The 15,389-nt window shown below is 41.3% G+C and overlaps 1 protein-coding gene across 1 annotated transcript in view; it reads right to left on the reverse strand.

Annotated features, from left to right (window-relative positions):
• Nucleotides 1-15,389, reverse strand: part of XYLT2 (xylosyltransferase 2) — a 52,183-nt gene that overhangs the window by 14,210 nt on the left and 22,584 nt on the right. The window contains exons 2-7 of the mRNA XM_081945221.1: nucleotides 14,655-15,126; nucleotides 10,368-10,543; nucleotides 6,631-6,833; nucleotides 5,019-5,099; nucleotides 3,720-3,936; nucleotides 22-198 (exon numbers count right to left, since the gene is read on the reverse strand). Coding sequence (XP_081801347.1) covers nucleotides 22-198; nucleotides 3,720-3,936; nucleotides 5,019-5,099; nucleotides 6,631-6,833; nucleotides 10,368-10,543; nucleotides 14,655-15,126 — 1,326 coding nt within the window. The remainder of the gene's footprint in view (nucleotides 1-21; nucleotides 199-3,719; nucleotides 3,937-5,018; nucleotides 5,100-6,630; nucleotides 6,834-10,367; nucleotides 10,544-14,654; nucleotides 15,127-15,389) is intronic.

The following is a 15,389-nucleotide window of genomic DNA, read 5'->3' on the forward strand; positions in this document are numbered from 1 at the left end:
AAATGGAAATGTCTGGGATACCTGCAGTCTCAAGAAGTCCTGTGGTTTGAAGTCATTTGGGGAACATCCGCACCAATCAACTATGTGCTTATATTGGCACTTGCAGCCCAGCTTGCGGTTCCAGTTTGTCACCCGGAGGTTGTTGTCTACCAAGGTGTCACAGGCATGGCTGTTCTCCAAGACAGTGTGGAAAAAGGACTGTAGGAGGAGAGGAGAAGCATCGTGAGAAATACGGCTCCACCCAGGCAGAAATTACCACGGCCCTCATGCCAACAAGACAGTCATTCTAAACTTGGAAGGGGTTTATTTAAAGGGCAGGTCCAAGAGGACTTCACATTCTGAAAAATGCTTCCTCACTCTGGAAGAAAAGCCACATGCTGCAGAAGGAACCTCAAATGGAGGGGATTGAATTATTATTATTATCTCTTTTATTCATTAAACATGAAACTCAGTCAACTGAACATTTAAAAATGTGTCACAAATACCACTTACTGGTGCTAATGGTTGATATGGGTTGCTGCCAGCTGCCATCCTAGATATCAACCAAGTATCTTCTTAAAATATATCATGATCCAAGCAGTGCATTTTTCTGCAGTTCTGCTGGTGGTATTGTGGGAACCAATAATTCTTGATGTGTTTTGTAAAATTACTGGACATGGTACCAAGTGCCCCGAGGACAATAGGTATCACTGTTACGTGTTTCATCCATAACCGTGTAGTTTCGATGGCCAGGTTGCGATATTTCGTAATTTTTTTCAGTTCTTTTTCTTCGTCTTTGGTGTCTCCTGGTACAGCGATATCAATAAAATGTACTCTTTGGCCCTCGACAAACGTGATATCTGGCATGTTGTGTTCCAAATTATCATCAGCATTATTATTATTAGGTTAATCTTTGGTGAGATTCACAGCCTCTGGAGCTGGTTGGTAGCTCAACAGCTTGAGTCCTAACCAAGGACCTAGGAACTGTTAAGGTAACGTCGGAGGATATAAACTGTTCCAAGTAGGGTGGTATTATTATTATTATACTTTATTCATTAAACAAGAAACTCAGTCAACTGAACATTCAAAAATACATCACAAATACCATTGACTGGTATTAATGGTTGATATGGGCTGCTGCCAGCGTTCTAGGTATCAACCAAGTATCTTCTTAAAATATGTGATGTTCCGAGTAGCGCAGTTTTTTGCAGTTCCACTGGTGTTATTGCAGGAAGATGCAATTTGTTGATGTATCTTATAAAATTCTTGGACATGGTACCAAGTGCCCCAATGACAATGGGTATCACTGTTATATGTTTCATCCATAATCGTGTAGTTTTGATGGCCAGGTCACGGTATTTGGTGATTTTTTTTCTAGGTCTTTTTCTTCGACTCTGGCATCTCCTGGTACAGCTATATCAATAAACTGTACGATGATGATGATGATGATGATGATGACGACAACAACAACAACAACAACAACAATGGTCGACCATTTGATCAGTGGGTGCAGCAAAATTTCACAAACTGACTACCTACAACGCCATGACCGAGTTGCTAAGATCATTCACTGGAAATTGTGCCAGAAGTTTGGATTTGAGTACAGCAAAAAGCACTTGGAACATCAGGTTGAGAAGGTTCTAGAGAATGAAAAACTCAAGATCTTGTGGGATTTCAGAATTCAGACTGACAGGCACTTGGCCTACAACACATCTGACATAACAATAGATGAAAAGAAAAAAGTTTGGTTCATTGACATTGCAATACCTGGTGATGCGCGAATTGAAGATAAGCAGCAAGAAAAAAAATCACAAAGTTCCAGGACTTGCAAATTGAAGTTGAGCGACTGTGGAAAAAGAAATTGAGTGTTGTCCTGATTGTAATCGGAGCCCGTGGTGCAATACCTAAAGGGCTACCTCGCTATTTGGAAATTCTACATTTATCAGACTTGACTCTACAAAAAACCACCCTACTTGGAACAGCTTATATCCTCCGATGTTACCTTAGCAGTTCCTAGGTCCTTGGTTAGGACTCGAGCTGTTGAGCTACCAACCACCCCGAAGGCTGTGAATGTCACCAAAGATTAATCATATAATAATAATAATAGTAATAACAACAACAATGATAATAGAAACAAATGAACCAGCCAGTCAGCTGACACTTAGCCTGATTTCTCCATCAGTTAGCAGATATTTGCATTGACTTTTTACTGTAATTATTTTGCAAGTGGTTGAGAGCTGTGGCCAAAATAACAGGACAATGATACTATCAGCAATTTCCTCAAAGAAGGATCTACCTGGATCTCATGCCTCACCTTCTGTAGTTATAAAGTCCGGTGCAGGAATCCATGGATGATTTCTTCACTCATTAGAAAAGTAAAGTGAGAAGCATATAAAAAACCCAACTTATTTTCTCAACTTTACACATAAAAGTCAACATCTTAAAAAATAAAACAAAAACAAATCTGCTTTTCATCCTCCAAACACCTCCTAGGAATTCTTATTATTCACTTCACAGTATCGACATGGGAGCAGTCACAATATGGACATCTTTTTCCCCACAGCATTCACTACTGGCACCTGTGCAAAGCAGGTGCAAAGAAATATCAAACTGCTGTAGTTAGAAAGATCCTCGTTCAGCAGTATTTGTTCTATCTTAGCACATCTGGATCAGAAGCAGATCTGTTTAATCCTTCATCAATGCCAAATTACATCTGTCAGAGGCCAAAATTACTTGGGAGTGTGCAATATTTGGTTCTGCTTTTCATACCAGGCTGTTCTGTTTCTTCTAGCTAAGCAATAAATTCTTTTTTTAGAAAGGATTATTACTTAAGTAGCATCAGAGTTTGCAAAATATGAGAGGCTAGGTCCCAGCCCAAAGAGAGGTACAATGAAGAATCACTAAGAAAACAAATAAAGGCAGCAGGAGTATATGCATTTATCTCAGTTAAGCATAGTAAGACTTAGAAGATGGTGACTTGAGAAGCAGGGAAGGAATGCTATTAGAATTAGAATAACAGAGTTGGAAGGGACTTTGAAGGTCTTCTAATCCAACCTCCTGCTTAGGCAGAAAACCCTACACCACTTCAGACAAATGGATATCCAACATCTTCTTGAAAACCTCCAGTGTTGGAGCATTCACAACTTCTGGAGGCAAGTTGTTCCATTGATTAATTGTTGTAACTGTCAGGAAATTTCTCCTTAGTTCTAAGTTGCTTCTCTCCTTAATTAGTTTCCACCCATTGCTTCTTGTCCTACCCTCAGGTGCTTTGGAGAATAACTTGACTTCCTCTCTTTGTGGCAACCCCTGAGATATTAGAACACTGCTATCATGTCTCCCCTAGTTCTTCTTTTCATCAAACTAGACATACCCAATTCCTGCCACCGTTCTTCGTATGTTTTAGTCTCTAGTCCCCTAACCATCTTTTTTGCTCTTCTCTGCACTCTTTCTAGAGTCTCCACATCTTCTTTGCATCATGATGACTAAAACAGGATGCAGTAGTCCAAGTGTGGCCTTTCCAAGGCATTAGAAAGTGCTATTAACACTTCACGTGATCTTGATTCTATCCCTATTAGAAACCTGATTTATTTCCTTACTTTCATAAATTGGGATAATAACAGTTACAGGGCAGCCTAGTACTCAGCCTATTATTGACTCTTTAGGAACAAATTTCCATCCTACACAAAAATACTACCCATTCACCACAGTCACTCTGAAGCCTCTACATCTGATAGACCTACCTCTGCTGGGAGAAGTGTATATGTGTAGAACTCTTGCAGCTGGGAGACCAATTGATCGTTGGTGTACACCACATATTCCACAAAACTGCGCGTTAGGGCAAACCAGTCTGAACCACCATCCACCACGATACCCTCCGGGATCTGCCGTTCACCCAGTCGCCACATATGTGTGTCGCATTCATGGAAAAGTCTGTCTAGGCCCTGCTTCTTGATGAACCTATGCAGAGATGAATGCCTCAGATTCACTAGGAAGCAACGTGGAATTTTAGCGATTAAGTTTCAAACAAGGAGAGTTCTAGAACACCGCACTTTGAAAACGTTGGATTCTATAGCCTGAAAGTTCCAGGCAATTGGCATAATCACAGCGGTTCACAGCCTTTTGATCTTTCAGCGTAAATTTTGGAAATTGGATTGTTTGCAAGATTTCAGCTTGGTCTGATTAACCTTTGAAGGCTTCAAAAGCTGCCAACACTTCAAGTTATAAGAATTTCTTTTGACAGCATTTAAAGAACAAATAAAGCCAGTTGTGGAAGATGCTGAAAAATCTTGTTTTTTAAAAAAAATACTGGGAGTAGAAATTACATGGTGAACATATGATTTTTGGCCCAACGACGACTCCTATAAATCATGAATGTTTTTCTTTTCTACAATTATGAAGCTTGGAGCTCTTTTTGAAGACACGGTTGGATAAAAAAACAAAAAGACAGCAAAGAAAAATGCTATTATTTGTAAATGGAATTCAGATATGTTTCAATTATATTTGGTTTCAGATGAATAAAACAACAGAATCTATTCAAGTTCCATGAACTTGCCCTACGACAGGAATGTGATATGACTGCACCCAATGGCATTTTATTAGCCTTCCCTTTGTTTAGCTATTCATTTCTTCTCTCTTTTTATAGGTAGCACTTAATAGCAAAAAAATCTCTAGCTGACAAAGATATGCTTAAAAAAAAGAATATTTAAACATTATAGTCATAAAATCTAAATAGAAGATAAAAAATAGCTGCATGGTGTAAAATGAAAACAAGGTTAACAGCAGTAGAAAAGGTTTCTATGCATTCAAATATTCATAAATATTCAAAGAACAATAGACAACTAAAAGATAGTATAATGAATATTAGAAAGTCTATCTGGGTCTGAAAAGATAAAACAGAAGTTGCCAGGTGCTCTAGGCAGGGTATTTAAAACTGGGCACCACAGCAAAGAATATTCTCTGTCCAATAGCAATTTATCTGTGATTGTGGGCTTTTTGGTCATTTTTAATCTGTTTTCCAATGCCAAAGCATTTCAAATTACCTAGCATTATCTCGTCCATGAGACTTCAAAAAATTCTTGTCCCGATATTTTGATAGGAATGTCACCAGCTCCTCATTGGTCCTGCAGGGGGCAGCAAATCAAAAGGAAGAATTAGAAAAAGCAGAAAACTGACAGACTAGTAAACTTTCTGGGAAAGGCAACCTGATGTACCTCCAAATGTTTTGGATTACAGAGCCCACCATCCTTTGCCAATACTTTGGGCTGGATGGGACATGTGATAGTCCAAACACACCTTCAAACTTTAGTCCTGATCAGCAGAGAGGAAGAATGGACTTCCAATCTTTACACATTTTTGAAGCTCTGAAAAAGACCAGATATAAAACTCTACCCATATTACTGGAAATTATATTTTGTCGGGATTCTCATTGTACAAAGAATCTTGTTTCTGCACTCGCACACAGATTATAAATCATTAAATTAAGGAAATCGTCATTAATCTTTTCAACAATAGAAGAGGAAATGCAGCTCCAAGCACTTTATCAGGGACATGAACTGGTTCCTGGATAGACAAAGGCTAGAACGAATTCATTTAAAGGGGAATTTTTTTTAAGCATTCTTTGGAAAAGGAGAATTTGCACCTATCAAATTCATGGTAAACAAGCCTAAACTTTAAGGCAATTCTTTCCAATCTGGGTGTCCTCCAAATGTGTGAAACCTTCCTAGTATGATAGCTTCTATCCCCAATTTCTTCTACCAATGTTTCTGCAGGACTGTCATACTCTGAGAAGAATCAGATTAAGGCTGAGCTTGAGGACAAGAAAGCAAAAGAAAAAGAGGGATGGGAGACAAGAAGAAAGAAACGAGGAAGAGCAGGCAGAGAACAGATGCAAACAGAGCAAAATTAATAAGTTCTCATCTGTGCTGATTTCCAATTAACCACATCCAATATGTTTCCCAACTTTCCTTTTAGTACCATTTCCCCCCAAATAAGACCTCTCTGGATAATAAACCCAATCACTCTTTTAAGTGCATCCGCTAAAATAAGCCCTCCCCTGAAAATAAGCCCTCCCCAAAAATATTGCAACACAGCAGAAGCCCTGAGGTGACCACGCTCACCACCTCCTGCACCTCAACAATAATAAGACCGCCCCAAAAATAAGACCCTGTCTTATTTTCGGGGAAACACAGTAGTCATTTTCCTTGTCTCCTGTATCTTCCAAACAACAGTTATCTAGTTATTGAGTGGCTTTGGCAAAAAAAAAACAGGACCAAATCAGTCATGTCTATGGAGATTCACAATTCCCAAGTTCATGATAGTCCCAAAGGTCCTTTTCCAAAAGGCAACTGGATTTTGATTTTTTTTTTCTTAGAAAACGTTTTACTTCTCATCTAAGAAGGTTCTTGAGTTCTAACTCCAGTCACTCAACACCAAAACTTCTGAGATGCTATGGCCTCTTGGTACTCTGAAGTTCCCTCTTATTTTTCCTACCTGCATTTCTGCATTAAACTGGAATGGGTGGGAAGAAGGAGAACCCCCTGATCCCTTCCATTCAAACCATCCCAGCTTGGTCTCATATGATTTCAATGTTCACAAGTCAGCAGTAGAACCTTCTGCTGCCTGCTAGACTTTTTCCTTTTCCTCAAGACTGACCTGGTGGGGTAGTCGGTGGCACTCAAATTGATGAAATAGTCCCAGGCCCAATCTGTCACCTCCAGCAGGTCCTTCATGCTGCGCAGGTACATCTTCAGCAAGCTGGCCCCACCCCAGATTGTGACCATGCGCCAAGGGGTAACCAAGATGTTAGGGTAATGCTGGGCCATATCCATCACTTCACGGTGCAGGTATGTAGAACGCTGCAGGGGAGAGGAAATTGAATGCCAGAGCTTAGGATACCATGAAGATCACCCCACTCCTTTTGACTCCTTTTTTCCTAGGAAGAGTCAGGTGACAGTAGTGGTAGTGCAAATGTGTAAGGAAGCTCCAGCAAGCCCTGGGGTGTGGCACAGAGACTTACCTCCCTGGTATTGTAATTTATTTTATTGTTTTAACCATTGCACTTACTTTCCCCCCAGATGTATAATATGTATAAAGTCTGGAGTTTTTGATTTTTATATTTTTCTTATTCCGATAGTTGCTTTTAATCCTGTTTGTGTAAGTTGCCTAGAGTTACCTGAGTGATTGAAGTCATGAATGGATGGATGGGTAGAAATAAATATAGAAATGCTGGCTTTGGCAGAAATTTCACATGTCATATTTCATTTGCAAGATGCAGAATAACAGAGTTGGAAGGGACCTTAGAGGTCTTCTAGTCCAACCCCCTGTTCAAGCAGGAGACCCTATACCATTTCAGACAAATGGTTGGCTAGTCTCTTCCTGAAAGCCTCCAGTGATGGAGCACCCACAACTTCTGGAGGCAAGTTGTTCCACCGATTAATTGTTCTTACTGTCAGGAAATTTCTCCTTAGTTCTAGGTTGGTTCTTGCCTTGATTAGTTTCCATCCATTGCTTCTTGTCCTACCCTCAGGTGCTTTGGAGAATAAGTTGACTCTCAGATGTTTGGCTTTCACATTAAAAATAAAGTTAGCAATACGTTGACAATATCTCTCTCTCTCTATATATATATATCCATCCATCCATCCATCCATCCATCCATCCATCCATCCATCCATCCATCCATATATATATCCCACATCTACTGGAACAAGATAGAATTTCTGATAATTGACATAAGACTTTATATTTATCCTTTGCTTCAAAGGTGCTGGTCTGCTAACTATGCAAATAGCTACTTCCTGCACTGCCCTCATCTCTGCTTTACCCTTTCAAGTTCTGCAGTCCTTCCACTGTAATTAACCTAATTAACTTGAACAGCATGGTAAATAGTGGTACTCTAAACCATCTGAAGCGCAAGGCTCCCACTGATTATGCATTAAATCTTAGGATTTGTCTTGCTTTCCCCAAAGGTTTTCTCTGTGTCCAAACCAAACAATGATTAAGGTAAGGTAAAGGTAAAGGTTCCCCTCACACATATGTGCTAGTCATTTCTGACTCTAGGGGGCGGGGCTCATTTCTGTTTCAAAGCCGAAGAGCCAGCGCTGTCCAAAGATGTCTCCCTGGTCATGTGGCAGCCATGACTAAATGCCGAAGGTGCATGGAACGCTGTTACCTTGCCACCAAAGTCGTCCCTATTTTTTCTTCTTGCATTTTTTCATACTTTTGAACTGCTAGGTTGGCAGAAGCTGGGACAAGTAATAGGAGCTCACTCCGTTACGCGGTGCTAGGGATTTGAACCGCCGAACTGCCAACCTCTCTGATCAACAAGCTCAGTGTCTTAGCCACTGAGCCACCATGTCCCTTCAAACAGAGATTACCAGGAAGAAAATCAGGAAACTGTATTTATCCAAAACTCTGGGTCTTGTTATTTTAATGCATGCCTTGCTCTAAACGTGCATATTTAAATTAGAGTTTTATATCAACATGCACCACAAGATGTCTTGGAAGTTTTGCCAAAGTGGTTAACCAGCATTTGAACTGTTGTACTATTACTGAGAGTAAGTAGTAAGAGAGCAAGTCGAGGCTTCCATGATTTTCCTTTTGAAAAGAGAAACCCATGCATACAACTGCCTAGATCAGTATTTTTAACCTCATTAAAAATGTGTGGACTTCAACTCCCAGAATTCCCCAGCCAGCATGATGATTGCTGAGGTTGAGAAACATTGACCTAGATGACACGGTAGAGCACCTACATCCACCTTTTATCTTTCTCTATGAAGGAGGCAAACAGATGCACTTCTCTGTGTGCTGCTTGTATGAGGAGCCCTCAATTCCATTCTCCCCCTCAAGAAGCCTAGCAATGTTGACTGAGCTTACTAGCCAGTTAAGTGTTTGTGGATTTCCATAAGGACCACAAATTCTTCCACTTCCCTAAATTCTCTGACATTTGCAGATAATTACAAAGGGGAAAATCATTTCCTCTTGACTATATTTCATAATATTAAAAAGGAGGAACTCCACATTTCCACTCGAGGTCCAATCTTACGTGTTCTGAGCAAGACTGATGAAAAACTCTAGGGAATTAATGCAAATATATATACAAGAAAACCGCTTAGGGTTAAAAATACATCCTTTGGGATGCCTTGAAATAAACATGCCCAGCATCCCAGAGATAATTTATTTTGTTCATATGAGCATATTTCCATTGACTTTTGCAACAGAGTTCTGGGGATTTCAAGACAACATAGGGAACAAAGTGAAGATGAAGGCAAAACTTAACACTGATAATAAAAGTTGGTTTCATCTGTGTACAGAAGGATTACTGGTAAGTATCGTTGAGGAATTGTACTAACTCTCTCAGTGATCCAAAATGAAGACTGTAGCTTCTGGCTTTAAACAAATATTGATATAAAGAAAAATAAAAAGAGTGATTCAAGTCCTCTCTTCAGGATACATCTTCTCCTTTCTATATATATAAAAATGGTTGTGTGTATGCGTGTATGTTCCAGCGTAACTCTGGAACGCCGCAAGCAATTTCAACCAAACTTGGTACACAGATGACTTGCTCTCTGGAGAAAAATACTGTGTGGATAAGAAACCTCTAACACCCCTTTGTGGGTGTGTGTTCTGTTAAGATGCAGCCTTTTGTGCCTTTAAATGGCTTCTACTGTACTGCGGTAAAATGGCTTCTACTTTACAGTGCAGTGCCATGGTAACGACTTCGCAGTACTCCACAAGGGGGCTCCCTCTGGTAAGATGGAAAATCCAACGTTAGAAATTACATTTGGTCGGGACATTTCCCCCCCCCCCCCCCATAAATAAATATCCGGGCAATGCCGGGTTATCGGCTAGTTCATTATAAAATAAAGTTTTCCTTTTGGAACCAGGGTCCATTTGGTTTTCTTTTTTAAAAGGGATCTGTGAGGAACACAGAGGTTCTTGCCGGTGCAATAGGACATCCAGTGAAAATAGATAGTATCAAAATTTTCAGTCTGGTTTTGGCTAGTTTCAAGAAGACATTAAGGGACAAAAGTGGACATCAGCTGCCCCTGGATATTCTCAGTGCCAACCCACCCTGCTTGTGGCTGATAGCTTGGGACTTTGTGTCCGTCATTCCAGAAGAGAGTAGAACCACGAGGTCTGCTCCATCTAACCATTCACTTATTCATCATAAAATCTTGACTGTTCAGGTCGGAAGGATGTGGGTAAGCAAAAATCCCCTCTTCTTTTGCACTGTCTAAAGCGCATATACACAGGAAATGAGATCTCCGTAGCCAGTACAACAGAGGATAGAAGCTGAGAGACAGATGCTTTGAGTAGCATCATATCAAGAGATTTGTGACCATGGCTCATATCATGCCACCAGTCCCCCCTTAAAATGCCACATGCCTTACCTTATCCACATGTATGTAAAAGAAATGCTGCTGGTGATACACAGCCTTAATGAGGCGCTTCAACTGGCGGATGGCTCTCCCGTGAACCACAAGCATGTATGCAATTCGAACTGGCTTGTCCACAGAGGCCTGGACCATTTTGCTCTCATCCCATTGGATCACAGGACTAACCTTCCCTGCAGAGATTTAAAAAAAATATCAGTATAGTCTGAATGGGAAAAAAAGAGGGGAGCCACTGAACAAGCTCCTTAGGCTAAGTGACCTTTAGAATTCAAGCCAAATTTGTCCTGATCCACATACACAGTAAGGAACAACACAACACAAACAGTCAACTTCCTATTTTGATCCTACTTGCAGCTGCTGGAAAGCTTGTGCTGTGCTAAAAAGCCCAAGAGAGGTGAGCAAAGGCTATATTCTCAATGCACCATTACTCCTCTCTATCTAGCTGGTAGGAGGAGGAAATCCCCATCACCGCAGGTGGCCAAGCAGCATCTTCCTGAGGGTGATACGCTCTTGCTCAGAAACTCCAGAAAACATTTCTTCTAATACCTCCTTATTTGGGTTAACAAGGCCCTTATAAAAAAAATAGAATATGGGAAAACAAAAGGCGAAAGGAGAAGCATAGCAAGGCCAAAAGAAAGGAGCTAAATGGAAAGAATGCTCCCGAGACCCTAATTAAATGTTCCAACTGGGGCAAAACTCCAGGGAAGCAAAGAATAATCCTTCCGTTCAGGAACTCAACTTGTCTCGAAGGTGGTATTGCTAAATGTTTTTGCCAAGAATCTGTGATTGGATCTTTGATTTACTGTAAAGTGTATGCTTGTTGCAGTCTTTGCCTACTGTCCTGTCTCCGAGGATTACTCTGTCTGTGCAAGGCAGTTATTATACCCTGGGCTCTTTGAGTAGCAGAGCCCTTTACACCTTGGATCTCTCCCAATTTTATATCTGCTGTGACAGCTTTTTATGGGCGATTCCCATCTTTATTTTTAGCAGCTCTCTATTTTAATCTCTTTGGCCACAGAATGTTTAACTGCATAAAGTTAAAAAGAGAGGCTTAGATTTCCCTTTGCTCTTCATAAAGTTTTTTTTAAATTATTCTTTGTACTTTCGATCCAACTGTCATAGGAGAAGAGTGATTTCCTCAGGCGGGTACCCTCTTTACCAGAAGGTAGCCACAGAATGCATTTAACTTATTTCATTCCTTGTCTTCCATCTTTTTACATTTGTGTTTGCCAGTCATGCACCTAGGCCAGTGATAGTGAACTTATAAATTGTGTGTCAAATGTAACACGAAAAGATGTTTTGGATGACACACCAGTGTTCACCAATACCTGACAGTAACTACTCTTGAAAGCATGCCCTATTCTTGTGCAATTTTCGGAAGCTGTGCCAGAATGTGGTGTGCCCTCGTGCAACCTTTGGACCCTTTAGAAGGTATGTGAAAGGGATGTGTTCTCGCATAACTCTGGAGCCTCCAAAAATCATGTGAGAATGGGGTGTGTTCTGGTATAGATTTGAGGCTGCATGGCATTCTCCAAAGCCACTTCAACAAGTAAGGCCTTGTGTCATCTGGAACAGCCTTGGGTAGGCTGGAAAGCCCTGTCAATAGAAAGACAACACAGTAAGCCATTCCTGGGGCATGCTGGATTGCAGGGACAATTGCACCTTAGGGAACAGCGTGAGGCAGCATTTTTGAGTGGCAGCAATGGTGCTAGGGCTGAAGTTGAGATCTTGACTTCTACTTCTCCCCTTAGGATGCCGCTATAGAGCATTGAATGCCAAAACAACCAGGCAGAAAGAACACTCTGCTGAACACTGTCTCATTTCTCACCTGCTCATCTTTCCTACTAGCTTCTCCTATAGGTTTCTTATGATTTATCAATTGCTGTTTGCAACTAATGATTGATAGTAACTATGTTTATGACCCATGACCTATTACTTGCTGTTCATAAGTACACGGTGAGCTTATGCACCAGACACAAATTCCTTGTGTGCTCTATTACAATTGGTCAATAAAGAATTGTGTTGTGTTGTATTGTTGTATTGTATTATTGTATTGTATTATAGTATAGTATTGTATTATTGTATTGTACTGTATTATATTGTATTGTTGTATCGTATTGTATTATTGTATTGTGTTGTATTGTATTGTATTACTGTATTGTCTTATTGTATTGTATTGTATTGTTCTGTTCTGTACTGTATTGTATTGTTGTATTGTATTGTATTGTATTGTTGTATTGTATTGTATTGTATTGTAATGTGATGTGATGTACTGTACTGTATTATATTGTAGTGCATTGTAGTGTAATCAGGGGTGGGATTCAGTCGGTTTGCTCAGTTTTGGGTGAACCGAATGCTAATTTTGCATCTGGTTCGTCGAACTGGTTGTTGCAAGAAACTGCTGGCCCCTCCCTTCCTAGGAATCTCCACATGTCCCATTCATCATGCCAGGTAAGTACAGGGCCCGCACGGAGGCTCTGGGAGGGTGAAACATGGGCCCAATGGGGAGGCCGTTGTCATCCTCTTGGAGGCTTGAGAAAAGCCTCCGGAGCCTGGGGAGGGTGAAAACGCCCCCCCCCCATCTTTAGGAGGCCAAGTAGGCCACGCCCCCTGGCAACCAGGCAGAGAACTGGCTGCTAAAAAATTTCAATCCCACCCCTGAGTGTAGTGTAGTGTAAAAGTAGAGTATTCCTATTCTGTTCAGGGTAGGGCAGGGATTTCTGGGTTTAAGAACTCCCATCTCTCACCCTTCAGATTCATTTCTGCTGCTACCCTAGTCCACACACATTTGAAACATGGGTTCAAAAATGTATGGGCCTCGTGAAATTCAGAACCCAGGATGAGGAAAGAATGATTGTCAAGAGATGTCCAAGAGTCAATTTTTTGGGGCTCAGAGGTTGTCACTTTGCTACATTTTTTTTGGTCAAATATAAAGTTTAGAGAGTTCTGCCTTCAATTTCTAATGATCAAATTTGGGGACTTGGGCCCTTATCTCATTGCAGATATTGGGGCTTAAGGAACAGGAATGTTCACTCTTTAAGTTCAGCAAGAGGCCTGAGAAAGGATGTCTCATAGCAATTACCACTCACTGGAAAAAAGCAGGAAAAGGGGAAAGGAAATCATGTTGTACAAAGCCATTTTGATTTCTCTTGGTCACACATCTTGAGGATTACTGACATCTGAACTGTTCCTAGTAGAGATGGAAAATCTTCAACCTAATTTCAAATTCCTCTGCAAGCAATTCCTTAGGGTCTGTCCGTCTCTTTTTCCAGAAGCATGATAGATGAAGTGGCAGAAAAAGCAGTGTGTGTGTGTGTGTGTGTGTGTGTGTGTGTGTGTGTGTGTGTGAAAGAATGTAATCCTGTCATAAGCCATCACATCATTGCTTTTCCTCACATACCACCAGAGGTAGTCCTTGATTTATGACCACAAATGAGCCCAATATTTCTGTTGTTAAGCAAGGTGAGCTAAGTGAGTTTTCCTCATTTTACGACCTTTTTTAAATCACAGTTCTAAAGTGAGTCACTACAGTGGTTACTGACACAGTTGTTGAGTGAATCTGGATTCCTCATTGACTTTGCTTGTCAGAAGGTTGCAAAAGGTGATCCATGGGACACTGCAACCATCATAAATACGAACCAGTTACCAAGTGTCCGAATTTTGATCATGTGACCATGGGAATGCTACAATGGTTCTAAGTGTGAAAAACAGTCACTTTTTTCAGTGCTGTTTTAACTTTGAATAGTCACTAAATGAATGGCTATAGGTTGACGACTGCCTCAGAAAGAGAAGCTTTCCTCATTAAAAATCTTGTGACATCCAGGGTACCCCTTCTTCTTTCTCTCTCCACTTGGCTAGTTGGCAACCTCTCAGATGCTGAAGTAATATCAGTGAACCTCATTACAAGTAAGATTCATTTAGTCAACAGAACAGCCTTAATTGGACTGTCTGTGCCTCCTTTAATCAAGGTGTCTGTCACAGGTTATTATGTTGGTGGCCACAGCTCTGTGGCACAGCAGATGTTTTGAACGCAAGAGGCCTGCACTCCAAGGGAAGGACTGGGCAGGAAGAGGTGAAGATTCCCAATCAGCAAGGCTGGGACAGGATGGTGGGTGGGCAGAGGAATGAATTCAGGTGTCGGCAAATGGGCCTAAGCCAAGAGGCAACTACAGTCCTAAATTGTGCACATGCAAAGGATGATCATCCCTGATTCAAGGATCTCACTCTCTCAACAGTATCCCTCAGTTCATGGGGGACAATTTCCCAAGGTTCTTCCATTCTCACCTGAGAGCTGGCACTGCCGGGGTACTGACCGTGGCATCAGGTTTCCAGCTTGGTGCAGGCAAACCACATTGGCAATTTCCTGCTGACACTGCTTACTGCTAGCTCTGGCTAATGCAGACAGCGCATCTTTGCCTGTGATTTCACACTTGGGAGTGAAGTTGTTCTCGGTAGGCTGTGGGGCCCCTTCCACACTGCCGGTGTCTCCGTGCTGGAACATGGCCAGTTGGGCATCCCTTCTAAGCTGCGTCCGGTTCCTTCGACTGGAAGTATCCAAGTAGACTGGCAGCTTGAGGCTCGGTTCATGCTTCACCGTGACGGCCCTCACCACTTTGGCAACCAGAATGCCAGGATTATCCAGGCGATTCTTCCACCTTTCGTGCTTCCTGTTTAAGCTGCCTCGCCGGCCTGCAGAGCTGTCTGAATCCTTCGACCCATCACTGTTTTCAAGAAGCTGGGGCTTCCTTTGCTGAATCTGCTCCAGTTCCATCGAGAGAGAGAGAGAGAGAGAGAGAGAGAGGGAGGGAGGGAGGGAGGGAGGGAGGGAGGGAGGGAGGGAGGGAGGGAGAGAGAGAGAGAGAGAGAGAGAGGGAGAGAGAGCGTTTTCAAGCAACATTTTATTTTTCTAGATAAATATTCTTTTTGAAAGTTTCACAAACCTCATGTATAATGCATCCTGTTTAGTAAAGACAATGGAACAGAAAAAATAATAGCAATGGACACCAATATGAATTTGTT

The sequence above is a fragment of the Natrix helvetica genome (assembly GCF_964273705.1).
Source record: "Natrix helvetica genome assembly, chromosome: 1".
NCBI classification, from domain to species: Eukaryota; Metazoa; Chordata; class Lepidosauria; order Squamata; family Natricidae; genus Natrix; species Natrix helvetica.